General features: G+C 38.7%; 1 protein-coding gene across 9 annotated transcripts in view; it reads left to right on the top strand.

Moving 5' to 3' along the window:
• Positions 1 to 25,323, top strand: part of EBF1 (EBF transcription factor 1) — a 422,576-nt gene that overhangs the window by 336,870 nt on the left and 60,383 nt on the right. For all 9 annotated transcript variants that reach the window (XM_020903301.2, XM_020903298.2, XM_020903297.2 and 6 more), the window contains one exon: positions 2,646 to 2,772. In XM_020903301.2, coding sequence (XP_020758960.1) covers positions 2,646 to 2,772 — 127 coding nt within the window. The remainder of the gene's footprint in view (positions 1 to 2,645; positions 2,773 to 25,323) is intronic.

The following is a 25,323-nucleotide window of genomic DNA, read 5'->3' as shown; positions in this document are numbered from 1 at the left end:
AAATGTTTCAATTTCCTTTATGCCAACTCCCTACTCTCTTAAGTAGTTTCTTTGCAGTCATATCTAATCAATTTGTAAATTTTATAACTTTTCTAAATCAATTTTGTTACATAGTGTATCAACTCATAGGTCCTTATACTTAAAAAGATGTCTCCATATTCTATTTACTGATATCTTTCCATCTTTTAAAATGTATTTCCCCTGAGAAAAGGGAGGGTGGATGAAATATTCTCTGTCTGAAAGTTCTCCTAAATTTTATTGTGACTTAATGTTACTTTACAGTCCAAGTAACTTTTAGAATAGAAGCATGCAACTTATTTGGAATATAACTATATGGCAACTTCCACCATCAAAGGCACAACCAGGGACCAGATATAAAATGAAAAATGAATAGCATGTGAATTTAAAAACAACACATATACATGTAGTGTTGGATCTGAAAAATTTGAGTTTGATGCTAGCTTTAAAAAGTTTAAAGATATAAATATGAACAATTTCTTCTTTATGATTAGATAGGAAGAATTACTCCCTGCCATTTTTTGAACTGTATCAGGGTCACTTTTGCTCTTACTTACTCTTATGAGGGTGATTTTGTGCAAGCAATTTAACAATTTATGATTCTGTTTTCATATCTGAAAAAAGTAGTTAAGAATACATACTACTGAGCTGACCAAATTAGTGCTTTCAAGTAAAACCTTCGATGACATGGTGGGTAACCTCCTACCCTAGTACTCAACTAGTGTTAATCCCAACATTGCAAGAACACTGTCCGATCAGTTGAAATTAAACACACACTTGATTTTGGAAGATCATCTTTTACTGCTTTTCAGAGCTTCCTTCCTTCTCTTATTCTCTATACAATAGTAAACTAGACTTCCTGTTTTCGATCCTTAAAGATTAGAAGAGAAGTACAGAAGGTGCAAAGGACACTAGGAGGAAAAAAGACAAAAAAATGAACAAAGTAGAAATAATTTAAAACTCATAAGCATCCAGAGCCATTTACTGCAGGGGAAAATAGCCCCTCATACCTCATGGTCACTTAGGCCTTTTCTATATTCTAGAAGATACATCGATCTAAGATAAATAGAACTAAGATATAACAAGGGGTATTTCAAATGAAAATCTTGATTTATTAGGGCTAAATTAAATTATATATACTTTGCTTGTTTTAGGAAACATATAATTCATTTTGGAAGAATTTCAGTATGAAAAGGTCAAAATCTTTTAAATAAATATTTTTTGTGCTTTTACGGGTAAACCCTTAGCCATCCAAAAAAACGCAGCCATTGAGAGCTCAGTCTCCAGTGGTTCCACATAAGTATGGTATTCTGAAGAATCTTTTGTGTATTTCCAGCAAATAAGGGTGCACACATTCTATGGGAGAGGGTAGGCATTTCTAATTACTAAGTTAAAGTGATTTCTGCGCAGATGACCTTTATGTTTCAATAAAGAGCATTTGATAGAAATCACTTGTGGATTTTAGCAGGAGCAGCTTTCTTCCATTCTTTTGCCAGGACTTTGTGCTGGGACTGTTTACCTAGGTAGGACTCAGGGGCTGCCATTTGTGCTGTCACCTTGATTCTCATGGAGTCACAGATTCTCGTCTGTGATTCTCTGAACAAAATATTTAAAGTTGCACATTGACACAAAAGCCCTTTCTAAGTTATAAGAACAGCACAAACGTGAGTCAGTACAAATGATCACCCACTACATACTGACCCAGTACTGCTGCCCTGAGCTAAACGACTCTGAAAGCAGTCAAGGAATGGGCAGTTGCACATGCCAGAGAGAGAGCACATAGAGTCCAGCACCATCAGAGGTCAGCTACCAGGGCTGGAGTTTTCAAAGAAGCAGATAATGCCAGTTTTATGGCCATTAATAACATTTTAGTTATATAAACAATGATAAGAGTACTAAAACACAAATTCTGCTTTGCAGTGTGCTCTGATTGCCAACAGGGTTCAGAAATGAACTTTCTCCTTGCACACGTAACATTGCATAATGGAACACTGATCATCCTCCGGCCCCTCCCCAGCTTCCAGCTCCCTTTTATGGACAGCCCTTAGTCTTGCCAGACCCCTCAGCTGTCCAGGGAGAGAGCTTCTTGGGTTTCCCCTTTAAAGCTCTTTGATAGTTCCTCTGGTAGTTAATGTACCAAATGGTCTTCAGGGCATTTCCTACATGGCTCTGCAGCTCATCAGAGCACCTTGACCATGGATTTCCTACCTCAGTGTTTTGCACATGTTGAAGGGCTCAGTTCAAACACCAGGCCCACTAGCTTCTGCAGAGGTGTGGCAGAGCTCAGTGCTGATTTGGGTGTCTGCCTCAAAACAGAGATTTTTCCAAAGGATATCCTGTAGTAGATAAATCATTTCATTAGACCAGGTTCACTTTTTAAACCAGGAAGCAGAGTGCCTGCCATGTAGGAAAACTCAGATAAAGTTGTTATGACTGTTCTCAGAGCACTTGTAAATATTGTTGTCAGTGCCTTTTATACAGGTTCCATCATGATTGTATTTAAACATGGACAGGTTAATTATGTGTTTGAAGGCTATGTTTATTGAGAACCGATAAAAAAGATGTGAAATGAGTCCTTTACGTATTGCAATGACAATGTTTTTTTTCCCCCAAATGTCTCCCACTAGTTGATTACTCCTCATGCCATCCGTGTGCAGACTCCTCCTCGGCATATCCCTGGTGTTGTAGAGGTCACCTTGTCCTACAAATCCAAACAGTTCTGCAAAGGGACACCTGGCAGATTCATTTACACAGGTAAGAACTACTGCAGATGGTGGACAGAGCGGTCTTGACCCTGTGGGTCTTTGACTCAATCTTGTATGTATAAGTGTTATTTTATTCTAAAATCTATTTCTTCTTAAGACCCATTTTGTCTGTTTCACCTCATTTATGATGAAATGAGTTGCTACTACTACTACTATTATTATTACCATTATTATTAGATAAGATTTCATCTAGGTGTCCTTGTTGAATGACAGGATCTGTTGAAATTGTGGGTTAGATACCTAAGGCAGTGGCATGAGCAAGGAGGAGTGCTAGACAGTCCTAAGAGTCTCGGGACGGTAAGCCATCATGTGCGGGTTTGCTTGCTTTATGGAGTAGGAATGTGCTTGACTGCACAATACAACTTTCTTCTAGCCTGGGCATGGCCATTTAAAGACTTTTGGTGATTTTCATATTTAATTCTGGGTTGGTGCTTTCTTTCCCTTTAAACTTCATTTTGTTCCCCATGACTGCCTCCTGCCACCCCAAACACATGGACCTGCCTTGGCACATGGATCTATCTTGCATTAAGAAGGTAGGGTTCTAGGGTGAAGGTGAATTTCCTCACATCACCTGGAGAGAATCAGGCAGGTTCTCTGTGGAAACACATCAAGTGCATAGTCTTAAGTGCCTAGTGTGTAGTCAAGAGATCCTCAGAGTGTTACCTGTAAACCAAACACCCAGGGATCTTTGTTGCAATCCAGATTCTGATTCAGTAGCTCTGGGTGGGATCTGAAACTGCATTTCTAACAAGCTCACAAGGAGAGGCTGATGATCCTGGTCCAAGGACCACACTGGCTTTGGGGGCAGTCTAGGTCCTCTGCTATGTAGCAGTCATTGCTGGGTTGGCGCCTCCAGAAATTGGCCCCATGTTTCCTTCTTTAATCAATAAAGGACCACAAAGCCAGATTAAGTACAGAGTGTAAGTTGCTTTCACACAAAGAGACTCCAAAGCATGAAGGGACAACTGTGTCAACACATCCTAATTGTAACCATACAATTAAATGGACAAATTTTATTTTACTGTGACATTTTATCTCAAAGCATCTTTCCTGTTGCATTTTAATAGGAGGAAAAAAAACCGACCATGCTTATCAGTGACTCGCTCTCCCCCCTCAATCCTCTCTCTCAAAATTATAAAAACAGCTAATGCATCCTGACCCTTGGAAATGCCTCCCAGTCCTTTAAACAAAATGCAGGTTTGGTGCCTGCCTGACGATTAGTTTTAGTTAATTGAAAATTATAGGATTGACCCAAGAGGAAAATTTTATTTGCACTCCAATCACTTTTACAAATTAAGGAAAATTACCACAATTTTGTTTAGCTAAGGTTTCACACTGAGTTCAAGAAATTAGCTCAGCTATCCCAACAAAGTCAGCACTTTGTTAGCAAGCACTTGAAAAAATAATAGTCTATCTGGAGTTTTGTGGTGTATACAAACGAAGCATAGAGAAAGCTATGATGCTTTATAGAAGTAGGCCAAGTGTTTTTAATTAGGCTCATTGGTTCAGCGTAAGTTTTGAAGAACAATCAAACTAGCAGATTAGCTGTTTCTTTTAAAGCTAGGATTTCTTGCCATTCATTTTTCCCATGAGAACTTCCACATAGCGCTTTTCTTTTTTTTTTTTTTACAAGCCTCATTATGGGCCTGCAGGAAAAGGACCAATTGAAACTTCTGATACTGTAACATTCCCCACCATCATTCCGATGGATGGGAGTTTTTCACAATGTTCTTCACTGAACTCGGTGTTCTGGAACATATTACAAAACCACAGAGGCCAAATGTTTTCTCTGAGGAGTTTGGACTCTGTTTTTGGTCGAAAACATTTAGGCCTCGCTGGCTGCTTATTTACTCTGCCATTAAGAACAAGAAAAGGAGAAGAAGAAGAAGAAGAAAACGCTCGTGTGGTGGGAGGAACGAGAGGCAATCAAGCGTGATTCCGCTTTGGTGACAGCGTCTCTGCCCATTAATGGTTCCATTCTGTGGTCAGGTCTCATTTAGAAGAAATTATTTTTAATCAGTGCTCAACAAAATATCCCCTTGAGCCACCTGGCCATAAAAGTTAAAAAAAAAATCATCCTTATTAAATTACTTAAGTTCTCAAAAGAAAATAGCTAGGGGACCCATCATTATTGGGATTTTTTTTTTTTAACCATTAAAAAAATTGCCATCAATTTTAGAAATCACATCTTGGAAAACCTGTATCAGACGGGGGAATTAAGATCAAAGATAAAAGTGGCCGATCTGCAAGTCTCACGAAGTAGTTAAGGATAAGAGAGAGAAGTCCTGGGTGTGCTTGCACATGTGTAAGTGTGCGGGAAATTTAAAGTATGAAAAAAATGCTTTTGCTGATCCTGCCTCAACCTGTGGACCATAGATAGGAAGAATTAGTTTTTAAGTATTCTAAGAGAGAGACTCACCTCTCTCTGCTTCGGAAAAATAAAATTTTCGAAGAAACCGGTACAAAAACTTCCCCATTGATATAGCTGGCTGTTCACAGTCACTGTGACTACATCACTTCTAACAAGAGAGTCTCTGTTAATTGGTGAACCACACCGAAGACTCTTGATCATTATCGTTAAATGCCCCTGCCAAGGGTCACACATTCATGGCTGGTGCTGCCAGACCTTGGTGGTTTGCTCAGTTTACCTCTCTGCTTGTCACCACTCTCTAGCAAAGGCATCGAGATGGGTCATAAATTCTCTCTGTTCTTTGTATCTGAACAACCACTCAGCTCATTGGAAACCTGCAGCCCTCCTCTTCCATAGAAGCTCACACTTCATTTTCTTTAACATCTATGGCATTTCAAGATGCGAGGCTTGGTTTTCTGGGTAGGGTGAGCCAACACTGTTTCTAGGAGAATATCACTTGGAATTTTTCCTTTAAAAAAAAAAAATGTCCTGGGACTGAAAAACAACATCCCAAACGTACTGCTTTTGAGTGCGTGTGAGAGGATTTGCGCGTGCGTATGTGCAAGGCTCTGAAAATCCATAATCAATGAAAAAGAAAAACCCCACACACAACCGAGACAGGAACAGCCTGGCCTAATCTATGCAAATAAAAGCAGACTTCTGGGGGTGGGAGGAAAGAATTTGACTAAACACAGATTGCCTGCAAGCTGGCTCCACTTGTAGGGCCAGGAGTGCAGCTCTCCATCTTTGGTGCTTCAGACCAGGGACACGTGCAGATTCTCAGCTGCCAGCTGTGCCCTCTCTGGTGTCTGCTCCATTAGAGTGAGGGAGCAAAGTGAATCCCAACCTGATTGGAACAAAAGAGCTCGATGTCACGTCCCTGATCTGATTTATTGTGGCCAGTTATTCTCATGTAAATGCACAGCAAGGCTGACTTTAAATTTTAAATCATGTTTTCTCATAGGAGGAAACAAAATCCCTTTCTGAGGACAGGACTTTTTTCAAAGTCCTCCCTAATCCTGTGTCTGGTCCGTCAGTCCAGTGGGAAGTCAATCCCCATAAACCTCCACTGCCTTGGAGGGGGACTCCCCGGTATCTTTGTTCTTCTCAGTAGCTTCTTTGCTGTTCCATCTTTAAGTGACTTGTAGAATTCTCTCCTGCTAAGTTGAAGTAACCTTGGGTGTTGATAAAAGACTCTCAGGAGGTTTTAGCTGCTTCTTCAAAGCTCTTTGAGTTGATTTTTCTTCATAAAAGATGCCCAAATCCAAATGTACTTTTAAACTTCCTTCCAGTTCTTTCTCTATTGGAGTGGGTGGTGTCTTTGGGGAAAAATATGACTGGAGCAATGGGCCACCAGGATGCTAGACCAGCTTAGGTGTGTACCAAGAACCATTTACTGCCTGTTGCCCAAAAGCTGGTGAAAGCCCCAAGGGTGCTCATCTAACAGCTCAGATTTGGTTTGGTTGGGTCACATCTCTAATCCTTTCTGCTGCTGAGTTCTCCTGTTCTTTACATTTTCCACCAAGCTTCCTGCTCCTGTGGAAGGACTAAACAGAGTTCTTGTTAGTCTCAGACTTTACTTTGAAGTAAATATTCTTCCTGGAAATGCTTCCTGTTTGTACCATATGCCCAGAATTACTTTGCATGTAGAAGGGGTCGTGTTGCCTGAGTATATTCCATGAAACTTGATGACATGTACCATATCTTTCCAGTTTTCTTTTTTTCCTCTCCCCATTCCTCTGTATTCTCTCTCTACCCCCACTCTTCTTCTTTTTTCCCTTCTTGCTCTTTTCATTCCTCCCCTGTAGTCTTTCTCACTTCCAAGGAGATGATGCAGCATAGTGATTAAGTCCTTGGGTTTAAGAGTTGATGGGTACAGATTGAAATCTCAGCTCTGCCTCTTACCAGAGAGATTATTTTGGGTATGTAGTGTGATGGCTCTAAACCACAGTTACCTCATGTTTACATTATTACAAGGAAAAATAACTTGCTGGGGTTGTTCTTAGTAGCAGGGAAATGTGTATAAAGCACTTAGGGTGAGCTAGCAGGAGCACTTAGCCAGATATTAGTAGTTTCCATTAATAAGTGATGATCATTATTATTCATTCATTCATTGCTGTCCCCAATATGGTGTAAATATTTTACATGTTGTTTATCTTCTCCATCATGTTCTAGAGGTCTATGAAATGTCCTTTGGAATTTTAGTAATAAACCTATAGTCATCAGTAAATTAGAGAAATAAGTGATACTAATCAACTGCAAATAAAGACAGCACAGTATAAATATGGTATCAAGAAAAAGATTTATGAATGTGATTCATATTATTTTGATTATTCATACTATTTTGATTAAACAAGTATTTTCTTAGAAATGGCCTCAAATAATAAACATTTAATAAAGCATCCCAGATTTATTAAGTTCTCAGGTGTTGATTTTTCAGGAACAGCACACTTGTTCTCTTATTTCCATCCCTAACTTCAACCCCTCTTCTGGAGGCCATGGTAACATGGGTACCATCTATCACCAGCCCCCTTCAAGGGTATTAGGTTATAATCAGCTTTAACTCCCCTTTCAAGAGGTTTCGGGCAGAAAGCTCTGTTTTTAGTTCTTGGAAATCTGCACAAATGAAGGCTGCCATCCTGGGGATAAACAAAGTTATCAGGCTTAGGGAGAAAGTAGAGTTTCCACCAAGTGAATCTCCTGTTTTTCTGCCTCTTCTTACACTAATTCATTGCCAGATTAAACTTCCAGAAAATCAGTTTCGTATCATTTCTGTGCAGAGAAACTTTTCTTATTTGCTCCCTATATGTAAGATATAGCCCAAACCCCTGGGCTTGCCGTTCACATTTCACTGTGCCCTGGGTCCAGCTCTTTCTGGGCTCCTCTAGTCCCAGTCTCCCCACTATGCCTCAAGCTTACTTCATGGTTAGCAACTTTGAATATGGTGATTTTCCTAGATCCAGTTCAAACTTGATTCCCCTCTGAAGTGTCCTCTGGCCACTGTAGCAAGTGGCCAGAGCATGAGGTCAGGGAGGTCTGTGTTCTAGTCCCAGCCCTGCTAACTGGCAGTGAGACATGGGACAAGTTGCTGAGGTGCTCCAGACCTCAGTGTTTTTATTGTAAGTGAGCGGGTTGACTAGGGGACTTTGATGCTTCCTATAGTTTATCTTGATCAGCTGGGAGAGTCGCTGTCCTTGGAGCTCTTTTGCTGCATGTGCTTACATGCTTACATGGCTCGTTCATCGTTCACTTCCTTATACCTTCACTCTCTTCTTCTGTTCTCATATAGACGCATCTCCAGAGGTCCACAGGCAGCGAGCCTTCCCTGAAATTATCTTGTTTTGCCCACTATAAGCACCTTGACTCAGTATCTTACTTACGATAGGTGTTCTCTAGTAATTGAGTGACATATTGCACAGAATCAATGGGTCCTCATTGATTTTTGTGCTCTGGATGGCAGGGAATGTAAATAAGAGCTGTTAATTAAGAATCTATCTCCTTTAATGTGAACTTACATGTAGAGAGCATAGTAGTTGGATTTTTTGTTAAAGAAAAAAAAAGTGGGGTTGGATCTATATTACATAGTACTAACTTTTTGTCTGTAAAATGAGATATTTTAACAGTAACTGCATCTAAGAAGTCAATAGGTAATGTATGTGATGCTTTCCTGGTACAGTATGAGTGCTCCCTAAAAGCAAACACAAAAGGAGAAAAGCAGATAATGAGTATGTTTCTCTTCAAACTATAAAGAACTGGTTGTGAGAGCACATTTTATTTAGTATTACATATATGCCAGCTTTCATCTGACTAAGGAAATAGTTTCTTTCTAGGTATTAGAGTCAGAATCAAAAAATCTGGGTTGTCTGATTTTATGACTTTCTTTTGTTAATCCATTCACTCATCTCACAAGTATTTGTGGATTGTCTGTTCTATTCTAGGCAGTGTTCTAAAACTGTGTTGAGTAAAACCATGTTCTCATGGATCTTGTAGTTTAAGAGGGAACATGGATATTCACAAGTTTACAATTTCAAACCTACTGAGTGTCCAGAAAAACAAGTACAGAGTTTCAGGCAAGAATATAACAAAGGATCCTCAGTCAGTCAGTTAGAGATATTTTCTGTCAGATAAACTTGCATGAATTGAGATTTAAAGGGTGATTAAGAGTTAACCTGGCAGTTCATGAAGGATTGGGTTGGGTGCGTTTGGCGAAAGAAACTGAGTGTTCCAGAAGAGAGGAACAAGTAAGAGGGCTCTGAGTGAGAGGAAATGTGACATCTTGGAAGGCTGTAAAAATTCCACCGAGGCTGAAAAATCAAGAGAGAGGAAAAGAATGGCAAGAGAAAAGACTGGAGCAGTGGGCGGAGACAAGCCTATGAAGCCTTGTAGCCCTGGGGAGGAATTTAGTTGTCTGTCATCCCAAGAGCAATGGGCAGTCCTTAAAGTGGATAGGTGGACATAACCAGACTTTTATTTTGAAAGAAAACAGAAGCAGAAAAACTCTGGCTGGCTGGAGCATAGGAAACCAGAATGGATGCTGTAAGTAAGACCTGTAAGGAGGCCTTTGCGGTAGTCTGGGAAAGGCATTTGATGAATTTAATTTGGGTAGTAATGGGTAGAGGTGGAATATAGTGAGAGGATTCAAAAGATATTTAAGAGGAAAAGTGGACAGGACCTGGGGATGGGTTGGATATGGAGGTGAAGGGGATGAAGGGCACAGGCCGATTTTTGGATTCCTCTCAGTGAATAGATAGTGGGGTTATTCCTCCTCTGGGCGCCCCAAGGGTCTTGTGGGTATCAGTAAAAGAATGGGCATGAAAATGCTTTATAAAGGGCAGTATTCTGCACATGTGTTAATTGTTATAAAGATGGGTCTAAGAAAATTCAGTAAGAATGGGGGAAAGGAAGGCAAGAATGTGTTTTCTTTTATATCAGATTGTTTTCACTTAGGACTCAGCTGAAGGAGAGCTGTGTAATGAACACTTGACGAGCAGTTTTGCCTTAGCTGTGTCCTAATTGGAAAAGACCCAAGAAGAAAGAAAAATTAACAGGCTGCTCCTGTCCACATGTCTCAAATATTACTCCAAATGAGCCATTTACACACAAAGAAAAGAATTCAAGGCAGAGAGAATGTTTATTCGTTTTTGCTTTTGTGATCCAAAGGCTAAGCTCCAAGCCTCTTCTCCTCTGCCAAAGGGAATTTTTTCACAAAATACGATCGCTCCTGATCTGCCATACATTGATGTGATTGGTGGTCCTCAACCCAGTGGCATCTGTAAACTTAAACACCGTTGGTGCCATACAGGGACAAGAGCAACAAGAATCACTGAAAATACCCATTGTACTTCTGTGACATCTGTAAAATGAAAGCCGTTTCTGCAAAGAATAAAGCTAGTCTGAAGGAAGCATATTATTTTGCATATTTTATGTACATAGTTTCCAAGAAATACGACCTTTATTTCCTATTTGGAGTGGAGTGTAATCAGGACTTGAGTAGCTAGTGTAACAGGATCATTAAAAGGGATATTTTCACTGACATTAGAGGTCTAAATGGCCACTAGGCCTTATATACAACCTTGGCTTTTTCCTGTCTACCCAGAGTTAATAAGTGATAAGGCCAGGAGAGAGATAAATCACAGAAATCCCTGTCCAAAGAAAACATATTGACTACAGCCAAGCAAATAACAGACCATAACCAACGGCCCCATTCATCATTCATGTAATAGGGATATAAAGTAGTTCCTACCAATGAAACCGTATAGAAGGAAAAGGCAGATAAGCTTCCCCAATCTAAGGCATGTGATTTGGTTATTAAGGGACATGAACTATTTGTCACATGGCTTTAATCTTTAAGATGTGTTGCCATTTCTAAACTATAAATTTCTAGTCAGGGATTAGAAAGCTATTAACAATAAAGGTAGGGACTGAGCTTTATATGCATTCATGCCAACGTAATGCAATACTATAAAGCCTTGAACCTCTAATCTATTTAGTATGATTGAACATGATTTGGTTTTCAAAGCCAATAAACTATTTGGAAGTTTTCAAGGCTGTTGTTTTTTGTTTTTTAACCCAGCATCATGATAAATTAACCCTTCAGTACTTAAACTGTGTACCTTGAAACTTTCTCTGATATCCTGAGGGCAGTGGGTGGGAGGGAAATGAAAATGAAGTTCTTTCTTTTTATCCTTTCCTAACATTTATTCTAAATGTTTGATGGCAAAGTATTTTCTGTTTCATGTGTCCACCGTTATAATGGTATGGATGTTTGTCTTTCTGTCCATTAACTAGTGGTATGGCACCCACTGGAGCATTAAAATTTTTCTTTCTTTATTGCAAAGTTGCCCATGCTGATTTCAGACAATTCAGTAAGCACCAATAGAAAATAATTAAAACAGTATTAAAAGTATCAACATTTATCCCGGTTCTTTATACATAAATAACACATGTTAGCTGTCAATATTATTTTTTAATGGGATATGTCTTGTCTTTTTCCTATGCAGATATCTGAATCATTACCAAAACAGGTTGATTCTTTACATAACACTCATTTGGTCTTTCACTTAACTACATATCATAAACTTCAGAGCTTTATAAATTTAAAATAATTTTTAATCTCTCATGATCATTTCACACTTTAAAATCTTATCGCGAGTTGTATCTTCACCTTCTTGTTGAAGCATAGGTACATTGAATCTGGATTCTCATCTCCTTTTGTTCCTGAAAAGCCTATAGCACAAGGTCATTGGTCTTATACCCATGTTGTTCTTGGCATCCTTATTGGTTGGGGTTTATCAGCTACCCCAGCTGACTGTGCATAAGTAGCTCTGAAGGCCTCAAGTGTCAGAGGACCCAAGTCTCAGAGGTTTGGACTAGCACCCTCTCCCCCATAGCTGTTTGTTCTCAACCTGAACCACCAATGAAGTCCAGTCTGTAAAATTTCCCCCACTATGTGAAGCGGCACTGTGCTTCCCACAGGTAAAAACGAGAACTCATCTGAAACACTTAACATCTCTGAATTCCAAAATTATAACAATAGGTGGGGCAATGCAGCTCCCTCTCCGACCTTCTTCCCCAGGATAGCAGTGTTACCTACTAGAGTTTTGAACTCCTGTTTTCTTTCCTCTCTCTACTACGTGGGCTTCCAACAGCCTTTCTGGACTTCTCTACTGTTGTTCTCTCCTATTTCACACTTTTTTTTTTTATTGTTACTATATCCTCTCTGTTCATCTTCTTCCTGATTGCATTACTGCAAATGCAATGTAAAAAATGTAAAACATTTTTTCCTCTGAGAATCTGTGTAAGGCCACCTCTCTTTAGATAAAAACACTTAGAAAGGTGAAGTGCCTTCCCCTAGGTGATGTAGTTAGTAAATGGAGGAGCTGGATTTGGACCCCAGTCAAAGGATACCAGAGCCTGGGAAGCAGTAAATCCCCTGTGGTGTTACTTTCACTTACTCCGTTTTTGAATTATGTGATTTCAAAAAGATTAGATTGTTGGCAGTGGGAGAGTAGGGGTATTTCTAGGAGGTCTAGGAGGAACTAGAGCCTTGTGTATTTTAAACATCATGTCATGAGGAACATCATGCATATTCATATAGGAGGGAAAATTTTAAAAACACAAAAAGCATGAAGAGATCCATTAACCCATCCCTCTGTTATTGTTTTTTAGTCTTCTAAGATTATTTTGGGAACTCTTATGTATTTCTGTCAGAGTTAATCACAGTATGTTTATATAGTTTTGTTATCCTCCTTTATAATTTGAATTGGAGAGTAAACATGTCCTCTATTAGCTTAATCTCTTCCTAAATGCATCTTAGTGGGTATGTAATAGTCTATTTGTGGCCACATCATAATTTACCTAATTGTTCCCCTCTTGTTGGATAGTCACATCTTTTCTTTCAGGGAACTTTTAGCACCGTATTTGTGGGAACAAGAGGATGATTTTGAATATAAGGTGTTCTGTCATTTTCCTAAAAAGTTTTTTATATTTTAGGACCAAGTAAGCCAAACATATGTATTTATAGATGCCAGTGAGTCTATTTATAGTATTTTGCACATTAATTTAGTTAAGTATACATATTTAAAATCCCATACATAATTGACAACATTTACAAATATAACTTTTTCCACCTTTAGGGTTTATACTTCTATTCAAACTCATTACAGTCATCTTTAACATCAGTTTGTTTTATTATTAGCAAAATCAGAGCCATTTTTAGTCCCACTATATTCTCTTCTATTTCAGTTGTTTGAGGTCTTCTGTTTCAGTCTGGACATGGTGCTTTCTCTGGAAATTTTATCAAAGCCATAACTAACCATTTTCTATATTTAAGTCTCCAAACATAACCACTTCAGCAATGTTCTTAAAACTGGTCTTTGAAAGTCTTGTTTTGAGGAACATTTATAATGGTGAGAGACCATTGCTATCTGAGAAAATTGCTGCATTTATGTAAGTTTTCTAATCTTCCTCGTTTCTCCTGTTCTCTTCAGGTGACCTCGTAGGCATTACCAAACCATCATGGATTATAGTTGCTTCCTGCCCCAAATAGTATTTAGTTTTAAAAATAACATAATTGGAAGCCACTTTGTCTTAAGAGAGTCTTTAAAATTATTCAAGTATATAACAAGGGAGCTTTTTAAAAGAAGAGTATTTTGTCCATTTATGTCAGCATACTGATCCATCTTTTCTATTGGTGGGTCATTCGGCATATGTGATCCTTGGTGTGAACTGAATACAATGAGGGGCTTCCCTGGTGGCTGAGATGGTAAAGAATCCATCTGTAGTGAGGGAGACCTGGGTTTGATCCCTGGGTTGGGAAGATCCCCTGGGGAAGAGAATGGCAACTCACTCTAGTATTCTTGCCTGGAGAATGTGATTCTTGGAGTGAACTGAATACTATACCACATAGCATTTTTGATTTGAGTAGACTGGATCTTAAATGGATGTTATATTATTCAGGGCACTTAAAGTACAAATCATACCATTAATGTCAGATTGGTGAATTTCTGCTAAACCTCTCAACGGTGAGGGAGTAAACAGAAGCTGAGACTCCCTATATCATGGGCAGGAATAACATCAAAAGAGCAGACTTGCCCTTGAACCCATGGCTCTTTGGCCTCCTGATGTAGTTGTTCATCTTTTTCCTGTTAGTATCAACTGTAACTCCCTTCTGTGTATCACAGGGGGATGCCTGACTGGCTGGACAGTGCCACCTGGGATCAGCCTCGGTGGTTAGAGTCAGGAGGTCTCAACTGCCACGGCCCAGCTGGTAAAGAACCCACCTGCAATGTGGGAGACCTGGGTCTGATACCTGGGTTGAGAAGATCCCCTGGAGAAGGAAAAGGCTGCCCACTCCAGTATTCTGGCCTAGAGAATTCCATGGACTATATAATTCAGTTCAGTTCAGTTGCTCAGTAGTTTCCGACTCTTTGTGACCCCATGAATCGCAGCATGCGGGTCGCAAAGAGTCAGATATGACTGAGCGAATTTCACTTTCACTTTAGTGCCAAGAATATATTTGCATTAAATATCTGCACAGAATAAGGTCCTTCCAGCCATGCTACAGATACACAGTTTCCTTTTGGTGTTAACTGACTTGTTAAATATTTGCTGAGACCAAGCTGATTATTTGAGTTTATTGGGAGGTTTGGGTGGAGGAAAGCATCCCTAAAAAATCTGTTCTGAGAAGGTTGTATATCTTGTTCTTCTCCAGTCTGTTTAAGACTAGAAAATGGAGCATGTGCACCGATTAGCTCAGACGATGTAGGAGGATCATCTAAAGACTAGGCGATTTTGCTTAATAAAATTATTGGCATCAAAGATAAAAAATTTTTGTGACTTGTCAGAAAGTTATATGTTAGGGACCAAAGAACAAGCTTGACTATTGGGCCTCTGTGTCTCATCTTTGTCTTTCTTTTTTAGATTAATTTTTATTGGAGTATAGTTGTTTTGCAGTGTTGTGTTAGTTTCTACTGTATAGAAAAGTGAATCAGCTGTATGTATACATATGTGTGTGTGTGTTAGTTGCTCAGTCATGTCTGGCTCTTTGCGACACCATGGACTATAGCCCAGCAGGCTCCTCTGTCCATGGACTTCTCAGGACAGAAATAATGGAGTGGGTTGCCATGCCCTCCTCCAGGGGATCTTCAACCTGGGTTTCCTGCATTGTAGGCAGATTCTTTACCAACTGAGCCACCAGGGAAGCCCGTATGTATACATATATTCCCACTTCTTTAGATTCCCTTCTTATTTAGGTCATCAGAGAACTTTGAGTTGAGTTCTCTGTGCTATGCAGTAGGTTCTTATCTATTTTATACATAGTTTCATTAGCACATATATTGTTAATCCCAATCTCCCAATTTCTCCCCCTCTTCCTCCCCTGGTGTTCATACATTTGTTCCCTATGTCTTTGTCATATTTTTGTTTTGCAAATAGGATCATCTATACCACTTTTCTGGATTCCACACATATATGTGTTAGTACACAAGATTTGTTTTTCTCTTTCTGACTGACTGTGTGTGACAGTCTTTAGGTCCATCCATGGTTCTACAAATGGCCCAATTTTGTTCCTTTTTATCTTATGTCTATGTAATTAAGTAAATTTACCTAAGTGCAGTCTGTATGGTTGACCAAGCCTTTCCCGTTTAATTCTCTTTTGCAAGGTAGAAAGGGCAAATATTTTTAGCCCCATTATCAGGTATGAAAACTGTGGTTTAGAGAGAAGTACAGTGATTCATTTAAAGTCATCTAGGTTACCTAGTGATGGTTCTGGTACTGGATCTTTTTCACCCTAAGTAACTGGTTAGACACTTTGGTATTTCATATTTTTACATCTAAAAATGGACTTTAAATATTTTTACTTTATTTTTTAGTTTTCTGCGGATAGGATTCAGCAATTAGATGGAGGCCTCTAGAGTCTTAGGCTGCCTCTCCAGTATTGCACATTTATTATACATAGCAGTTTTATTTTATTCATAGCACTTACCACCAGTTGATATGATCTGAATTATTTCTTATTATTGATACAGTCTTAGATTGTTTTTTCATCTTTAAAATGGGGAATGATACTATCCCATATGGTTGCTGTAAGGATCCAGTTAGATAATGCATGTGACACCCTTAGCACAGTACTTGCATCCAGTTAGTGCTCACTTAGCAGTGGATCTTATCAGAACAGGATTTGAGAAAAGCAGACTCGTAAGTCTGAATTTTAGACCCAGAAAGGCCCTCGGAGATATCCTGAACCAACCTGCCCATTTCGTAGAAGAGGTAACTGAGGCTTCTGTAGGAAGAGCTTTTCCCAAACTGATCTGATGTATAATTGATTTGCATACAGAACTGGAACAAATCATACATAAATGGACTTAACTAGTTATTTTGTGAATGGACTTCCATATTTATGAATATGTAAAGACATCACATTTTTGCATGGATATAAAAATCGTTCAACCAACATCACCATAGTATTTAGCAGGCTCTTTCTGAATTCTTTAAGGTCATCAGTCTCTGATCTTTCAAGGAAAGGGTGAGATAGTGTAGGATGTTTGATTCCTGGGCTTCCAATATGTGATCTTTTTTTAAAAATGTGTCAGACACCACCATGCTGGTTTGTTTACATTCTTGACTTTTTGTTGACAAGAGATGAAGGAACTTTCCTTCGTCTCTGAGTAAATCAAACTCTGAATGGAAAGTCAAGTGCCATTTTACCCTTGTTGAAGTGGAACTTTGTGATCTAAGGGCATTTTCTTTATCCTGTCTTTTGGTGAGAGCCCAGTTTAAGATCAAGACTTACATTGGTCACCAGAAAGTGTCAGGAAACTTCATTAGACAGGAGGGTCATTGTCCCAAGGTCCAGATGAGGGAGGGGCGAGGCAGCGTCCACCTGAATATGCTGTCCCCACCACACCCTTGCGTGTAGTGCCTGTGGAAACTAGGGAGCATGTTCCCTCAGCCTGAAGACACCTATGGGCCCTCCACTTTGCCTTTAAATCTCAGTTTCCTGAAAGTCCTTGAGGAGATGTGTCACGCTTTGCTGCATTCAGTGATCTTACACTTAGTGGCTTTAGACGCAAAATCATCATCTTCATCATCATCAGGGGCAGTAAGAGGGAAATACTTGTAAGATGATGGTAACCAAGATGCAAATCTGCTTGGGAAGAGATCTATGCTATGTGCCTGGCACAGTGAGGTGTTTCAGTTGCTATTTGCTGCCTGATTGGCTGCCAGTGAATGAATGTATGGATTCTTGTGGGTATGTTCTGCAGTTATCAGAGAAGAACATACCGCTGCCTCAGTGGCATATCATAGTCCATTAACAAATCCAGATTGTATAAGGAGGTTCAGCTCGAAACCTCGCTTGGGTCTTATGTTAGAATTGAAATAAAGCTTTTTATCAGACCATCCTTAAAAGGTACTCAGTTGTTGGTGAAAAGTAAAAAAGACCTAGTTGTTCACTGATACTAAATGTAATGAGTAGAATCAAAAATAAAATATATTAATTCCATTTCCTCAGTTCAGTTCAAGTCGCATCTGACTCTTTGTGACCCCATGGACTGTGGCACACCAGGCTTCCCTGTCCATCACCAACTCCCAGAGCTTGCTCACACTCATGTCCATCAAGTCAGTGATGCCATCCAACCATCTCATCCTTTGTCATCCCTTTCTCCTCCTGCCTTCGATCTTTCCCAGCATCAGGGTCTTTTCCAATGAGTCAGTTCTTTGCATCAGGTGGCCAAAGTATTGGAGTTTCAGCTTTAGCATTAGTCCCTCAAATGAATATTCAGGGCTGATTTCCTTTAGAATTGACTAGTTTGATCTCCTTGCAGTCCAAAGGACATGCAAGAGTCTTCTCCAACACCACAGTTCAAAGTATCAATTCTTCAGCACTCAGCTTTCTTTATAGTCCATCTCTCACATCCACACATGACTACTGGAAAAAACACAGCTTTGACTAGACAGACCTTTGTTGGCAAAGTAATGTCTCTGCTTTTTAATATGCTGTCTAGGTTTGTCATAGCTTTTCTACCAAGGAGCAAGTGTCTTTTAATTTCTTCACTGGATAAGGGAATGGCAAACCACTTCAGTATTCTTGCCATGAGAATCCCATGAACAGTATGAAAAGGCAAAAAGATTCCACTTCTAACTGCAGCTTATTAAGGGTGGCTCATTTACAACAGACCCAATTTAATCTGCTAATATAAGTATTCAATTAAAATTGTTCCCACTGCTTTCTTCTCCTCAGAATTCTTTTTCGTACACTTATATATGATGCATTCATGATGTGAATCCTTCTAAGGGTCCAGGTTGTAATGGAAAAGTGGTTTCAGGATTTGATAATTGCCCAAATTAAATAATATATATGTAAATGGAGATTTGAATGTAACTTGTGCACTGCAATGCTATGAGGAATTAGGTCTCTTTATCCTGGTACCTTTCAGCCAATCAAAATACAGTGCTTCACCTTTTATTCTATACCACTTAGAATAGTTTATTGCATTATTAAGTACATATTACAAGAAGCACATTGTTGTTTAAGACTCATTGATTTAAGTAGAACTATTCTTATAAAGTTCCATAGGTTTTTACATAAAAAGAGAAGAGGCCATATAAAATTATAAAACCTTAATGTAATATAACAGCCTGTAATATAACATAATTTCCTCCCATTTTCTAAAGAAGCCACCAAAATTTTTTAATGAGTTTATTAAAAGTGCTGTTTGTGAATTCTGGAATGTCATGTCTAATTAGACTTAATGGATTTAAGTATTTCTTTAATGAAATCTGTAGCTCAACTCACCAGGGCTATATTGTCCTTCTGCCCTTGATTTTACTTTATTTTTATTTTGGGTGGCATTAAAAAGAAATGAAAGACTATGATTCTGCTTCATCCTCAGATGGATACAGTGAAAAATACAGTGCTTATTATGAAGTTAATGTGAATGACCATGTAATTACCACTGGCTGCACAGTAATGATTATTTAGTTACCACTGAGCATCTCTGCCAAATAACACACATTATTTCATAGGAAGCATAGAATTAACTCAAGTCATCCCGGAACTCACAGAGGGAGTGTATTCCCGGTCTCTCTCTTAAGTGTGGGCACTGCTAATGTGAACATCTAAATAATCAAGCTTGGACAAAACTGACAGCAGAACAGGGTATGAGTTTACATGATTTGATTTGCTGATGTTTCAAACACTTAGCAGGAGACAGCTATAGAAGCCAATTAGCTCTCTCCAAGGTGCATAGACTTATCTCCTTTGTGAGAAACAATTTAAGGGAATTGCATTGGCCCTTAAACTGGAGGAGAGAAGCAGCATTAGGAATGAAATTTCAGATGCAAAGTGCTGATCAATCGCACCTCCTTCTGTGTTTTTCAGCTTTGCAGTTGTTTGGGCTGCTGCTATTTTAAAGGATTTGCACTTTTATTTTGCAAGTACAGGGTCATGTTAAACTTTTCTCTGTGAAAACGTTCCTTCAGCTATTGATTATGATGTGCCTTTAAACAAGGCACTCTTTCTAAAAGAGTAAAACAAAAACAAAAACAAAAACATGTCAGTACATTCCGTCCCTTTCAAATACTGCATCTTATTTAGTGTACCGGAATTCCCAGTTTAAAGTAATCACAAAATTTATGGAGAAACGGATAAAAAAGGTTGTAAAATATTGATTTGGGGAAAATAATAACACAACTCATCTATAATAAGAAGAAAAATGAAGCAATAATTCAGGGTGTATCGAGCGGTTTGCTGCTGGGTGTATTGATCCAGTCCTTACGGTATAAGATCGCACCTGAGATTGCTCTGAAAGAAAGAACAGCATTCCTCAGCTCATTATTTCTCAGATACTATCGCCTTGTTACACGGGCCCTGCAGAGTTGGGATTGTGGCAGCTGGGACAGTGGGACCCGCAATAGTAATAATAAATAAATAAATAGCTCAGAAATCTATATTGCCTTAAAGCCACTGTGCCTGGTCTTAATAACACATTGGCTCTTATTTTATAAGTTCTTCGTTGCCTTACAATAGCAAATGACAATCCCAGTGCCGTGTGGTTCATTTAGGGACCAGAGAGATCTTCGTCTTCTATTATGGGCTCTTGTATTTGGAGGGAATTCTTGTCTTGTCTGAAGACATTTGCATCTGTTGTATCTCTTCATAAGTTACTAAGTTGAATGTGATACATTTATGCCACTTTGTTTTGACATGACATCCTTTTATATTTTAAGACAGTTTTTGGACAAGGCTGTAGTAGTATTGTTTCTGAGCAAAATCTTTAAGATGGCTTGAAACTTTGACATTTATATGCATCAATCATGAGTCTATAAATTTATCTCTAATGTTTACGATGTTAACACATGAACTTGACAATATGCCATCATCATAGTAACTCCTAAAACGGTAGAATGTATTTCATTGCTGAAGAAGTCTAAGTTCTTTCTAAAGCTTAAGATTATTCTATCAGTAGTGAATATTTTGTTATAATTTTGTTTCTTTTTTGAAAGAGAAGATGTAATAATATTAACATTCTAATTTAACAAAAAGGTTTTTGATACCAATTACCTTCTAGGCTCTGTGACCCAGAAAAATGAGGTTCTTGCCTCCAAGATACTTATATTCTAGTAAGAGAAGGAAGGCAATACAGAAGTTAGCAAGTAAATAATGTAATTTTCAGACTGGTAAAAGTGTTATGAAAGAAATAAGAACTCCAGTGTTCACTGAAGCACTGTTTGCAATAGTCAGGACATGGAAGTAACCTAGATGTCTATTGAAAGATGAAAGGATGAAGTTGTGGTACATTTAAACAATGAAATATTAGTCATAAAAAGGAATGAATGTGAGTCAGTTGAAGTGAGGTGGATGAACCTAGAGCTTGTTATACAGAGTGAAATAAGTCAGAAAGAGAAAAGCAGATATCATATATTAACACATGGATATGGTACTGATGACCCTGTTTGTAGAGCAGGAACAGAGAAGCAGATGTGGAAAATCGACTTGTGGACATAGCAGGTGAAGCAGATGGGGGACGGATTCAAAGAGTAACATTGATATTTATATATATAACCATATATAAAATAGATAGCTAGTGGGAAGCTGCTAGATAACACAGGGAGCTCAGCCCAGTGCTCTGTGATGACCTAGAATGGTGGGATTGGCAGGAGGGATGAGAAGGTCATTCAAGAGAGAAGAGATATTTGTATGGTGGGGGTGGTGGTTTAGTTGCTAAGTCGTGTCCGACTCTTGTGACCCCATGGACTGTAGCCCACCAGGCTCCTCTGTCCATGGGATTTTCCAGGCAAGAATACTGGAGTGGATTGCTGTTTCCTTCTTCAAGGGATCTTCCTGACCCAGGAATCAAACCCGGGTCTCCTGCATTGCAGGCAGATTCTTTACCAACTGAGCTATGAGGGAAGCCCAATTATATGTATACTTATGGCTGATTCACATCGTTGTAGGGCAGAAACCAGCATAACATTGTAAAGCAATTATCCTCCAATTAAAAATGAATTTAAAAAAATAAGTGTGATCGGGTAGAGAGCATAAAGGTGGGAGGAGGGCTTCTTTAAATAGCAAATAGTTCAGTAGAGTTAGAACAGTATATAAATGGATATCACTTCAAGCCTGCAGAGCATCACCCAGACACACTTTTCTTCCTCAGCATCTGTGGATTTCCCCCAGTGCTAAAGCCTTGCTATCATTTGCCCAGAAGCTTCACTTTCACCGCCCCATCCCCCAGTCACTCTGTGATCATCATCTAGAAATATGAGCCATACCGGCTGACTGTGTTCTCAGCAGATCAAGCTTCCAGAAATTTCAATAAGCATTGATCCATGTCATTGCACCAGATCCTTGAAATTGTTGTTTCTATAATACTTGTCTCTCCATATCTGGCTCTAAAAGAAAAAAAAAAATTCTGTGGAACAAGAGGCTGATGCCCATGTCAATAAAGGTGGATGGAGAGGGAAGGATGAAGAAACAGAAAGAATAAAATATCCAACCCTCAAGACTAACTCCTAAAATAGCTTTCAATAAACTACAAAGCATACCCCTCCTTCTTCATCCACAAAGTAAGATTGAAAGTCATCGCTGAGTCTTAAACTGTGAATATTGAAATTGCGAGATGTATGGTACATTTAGTGGAGGCATTGGTGAAGTGCAGAAGTCATTTTAACTTTGTCTTTTAATTTTAAAGATTTATTGGCTGCAAGGAAGGAGAATATTTATAAGTGTTCTTAGGTATTCACAAAACATGTAGTTGCCAAACAGTGCAATGAATGGAAAGAAATCATCATTACGAAGCTGGGTGATTCAGGAAATGTAATGATAAATATGGGAGTGACAACATATTATCTCAGCCCCTTCCAGCTCCACATTTTTGAGTCATGATTATCGCGTGTGTCACTGCAGGGAGTATGCTAAGTCAGTTTGGAGCTAAAGGAATTTTAGTTTTAAAAGAATAATAAGTTAATGTTTGGGAAGTACAAATACAATAAATGATGTCAAGTCATCTTAGCTTGAATAAATATATATTGTAAAATTGCTTCTACTCTTTAATTTCTTATAATGAAAGGAAAATGGCAAGCAACAAGGAAGCAATTAATTGCAACAATGATTACTTAGCTTTTGTAGTGCCTGAATTAAAAAGAATGCTGATTATTTTTCTAATAGATCATATATTTTTAAAATTATTAATGCTTTTAAATGGCAGGTGCATTTGAATTAGTTTAAAACACTATTTGTTTGCTTGTTGGCAAGCAGATTGTCAAAATGAACGTTACTTGTTTAGTGTTGTTGTCCCATATTCATGGAGATAAGTGTCATATCATAGCTCAACTATTATAATCCTTCTCTGCTGTGTGCTTTTAATTTGAGACACGTTGCTTTTGAAAAACTTCTGGCTGTCACTGTGACTTTCTCGTGTGTACTAGTTCTTCTCTTGTCAACATAGAGCCTTGAATACAGTGGTTCCCAGTGGTTGTTGAATGAAAGAGTGGGTAAAAGCCCTGCTCTCTAGCTTTTGATAGGTTACTTCACTACTTAAAATTTTATTTTCTTATCTTGAATAATGAGGGAAATAAACATATAGTCTTCACTAGTTTGTTATAATGATTAAAACAGATAATATGAGTAAGGCACTTAGCAGATTATAAATGGTGCATATTAAGGACTCAAGAAATGGGAATTGTTACAATTGATGACCTTAAGTAGTTCTCAATCTGTGAATTGATTATCTGACAATCTATTTCTGTTGGGTTCACCAGAGCATTTGCTGTGCCTAATACTATGTCTGCCCCAGAGCAGACGCTCAAAAAATGTTTGTTGACTGAATGAATCCCCCAATTGTCTTCAGCAAATAACAACAACTATTGCTGCTAACACTTAAAAGGTACTAACTACACTCTACTCACTATTTCAAGTATATGACATATTTTTAGACATCTGTTCTTAAAAAAAGAACAACCTAACGCTGTGAGAGAAGTACTATTATTATCCCCAAATTACATGTGAAGAACCTGAGTCAAAGAAGAGTTAGAATTTGCTCCAAGTCATGCAACAAGAAGGTGGCAAAACCAGGATTTGGCTACAGGCAGATGGCCTTAGGATCCTGAGCATGTGGCATTATCATTAGTATTTAGCCACCAAGCTAGTTGAAATGTGGCACTGTGCCTTGATTGTTCATTCATCCATTCCGTAGATATTTATTAATCATCATCCATAGTGTACTTACTGGAGATACCATGTATCAGATGCGCATAGGCTCTGCCCTCATGGAGATTATAGTCTAAAAGGTCTGATTTTCTCAGATTTCAATTCATCCCATATTTTCCTCAGTGACTATTAGAATGAAGGACACTTTGATGTCTTACTTGATGCAGTAGAAGGAAGGCTATACATGTACAGAAATGAGAGTACAAGGGTTAGCCTAAAAGGGAGACAGTTAGGGTGGCCCTGTGATGATGATTGTGGGTTACCCAGCACACAGACCTCCTTCTCTCTAGAGAATATAGGATGCATGCCTTGTGAAGCTCTAGGTGCTGCTGAGGTTTTTCAATCCTGTGAGCAGGTGTGTGGCTTTGCCATCTGTACCACGCCAACCTCTGGGTCAGAGCTGAGCAAATCATTGCTCCAGACTAACCAGAAGATAAGCCTCTGGCTCAGCCCATGGAGGAGGGGGATGGGGTATCTGGGAAGAGCTCACTTTATTTTCTTTTCTGAGCATCTGGGTCAGAAATCATCATTTTTACAGAAAAGTCCCACCAACTGTTTTGTTTTTATGTCCAAAACCTCATCATCAAGGCCACAGGAATTAGTGGCCAATAAATGCCCACATTTTGAGTCTGTGGCAGAATTTGCTAAGAATTTGAGTGTTCAAACAATGTCACATGCATAAATTTCACTCCCCTCTGCTTATTTTCTTATTTGTATTTGACTCCTTCATGACGTAGTTCATTCGTCCCTCATTTTCTTTATTTACCAAATATTTATTGGGGAATGAAAAACTATATTGCTGGAAGGATAGAGTTTGCATTTTGATCACTTTAAGCGTAATGCCTGGTGGGGCGTAAAAAGTTTAGTAATAACTGTTGAATGGACAGATTGATGGATGCGTGAATAAAAAGAAAATTAGAAAACCATAATTTTTATACTTAGAGATTATTTTTAATTAGGAATGGGTTCAATCAAAATATTCAAATTAACTCTTGAAAAACAAATGTCATTCAATTTAAAAAAAAAAAAAGGTGCAAATAAAAGTAAAACCAAATCAAATTTGTCCCAGTAGAGTTGAGTGATTTTTACAAAACAAATCCATTGATTTAGATCTCCCAGTTTTGTCTGCCTCTGCCTGGGGTCACGAGTCAAGATGACTGATTATCCTGGGAAAGGCTCTGTAGCCTATCTCATAAACAGAAAAAAAAAAAACCAACAACAAAAAAAAACCTATCTCACACTTGGTCAGAAGGCAGCCCAAATGCTTGTCTCCAGAGGCTGGGAAAGTTTAGCTGTGGTTGAGATTAGGCTGAAGGGTGAGAGTCTGCTGGAATGAGAGCTTGGATCTGAGAGGCTCAGCCATGACCTGATGGTGTGAACCCACCTCCAGGGCATAGCACGCTCATTAAGTTGGGACTCTG

The sequence above is a fragment of the Odocoileus virginianus genome, chromosome 3, assembly GCF_023699985.2.
Source record: "Odocoileus virginianus isolate 20LAN1187 ecotype Illinois chromosome 3, Ovbor_1.2, whole genome shotgun sequence".
NCBI lineage: Eukaryota > Metazoa > Chordata > Mammalia > Artiodactyla > Cervidae > Odocoileus > Odocoileus virginianus.
Note: the sequence above shows the minus strand (reverse complement) of the source record. Positions and strands in the feature narration are given on the sequence as shown.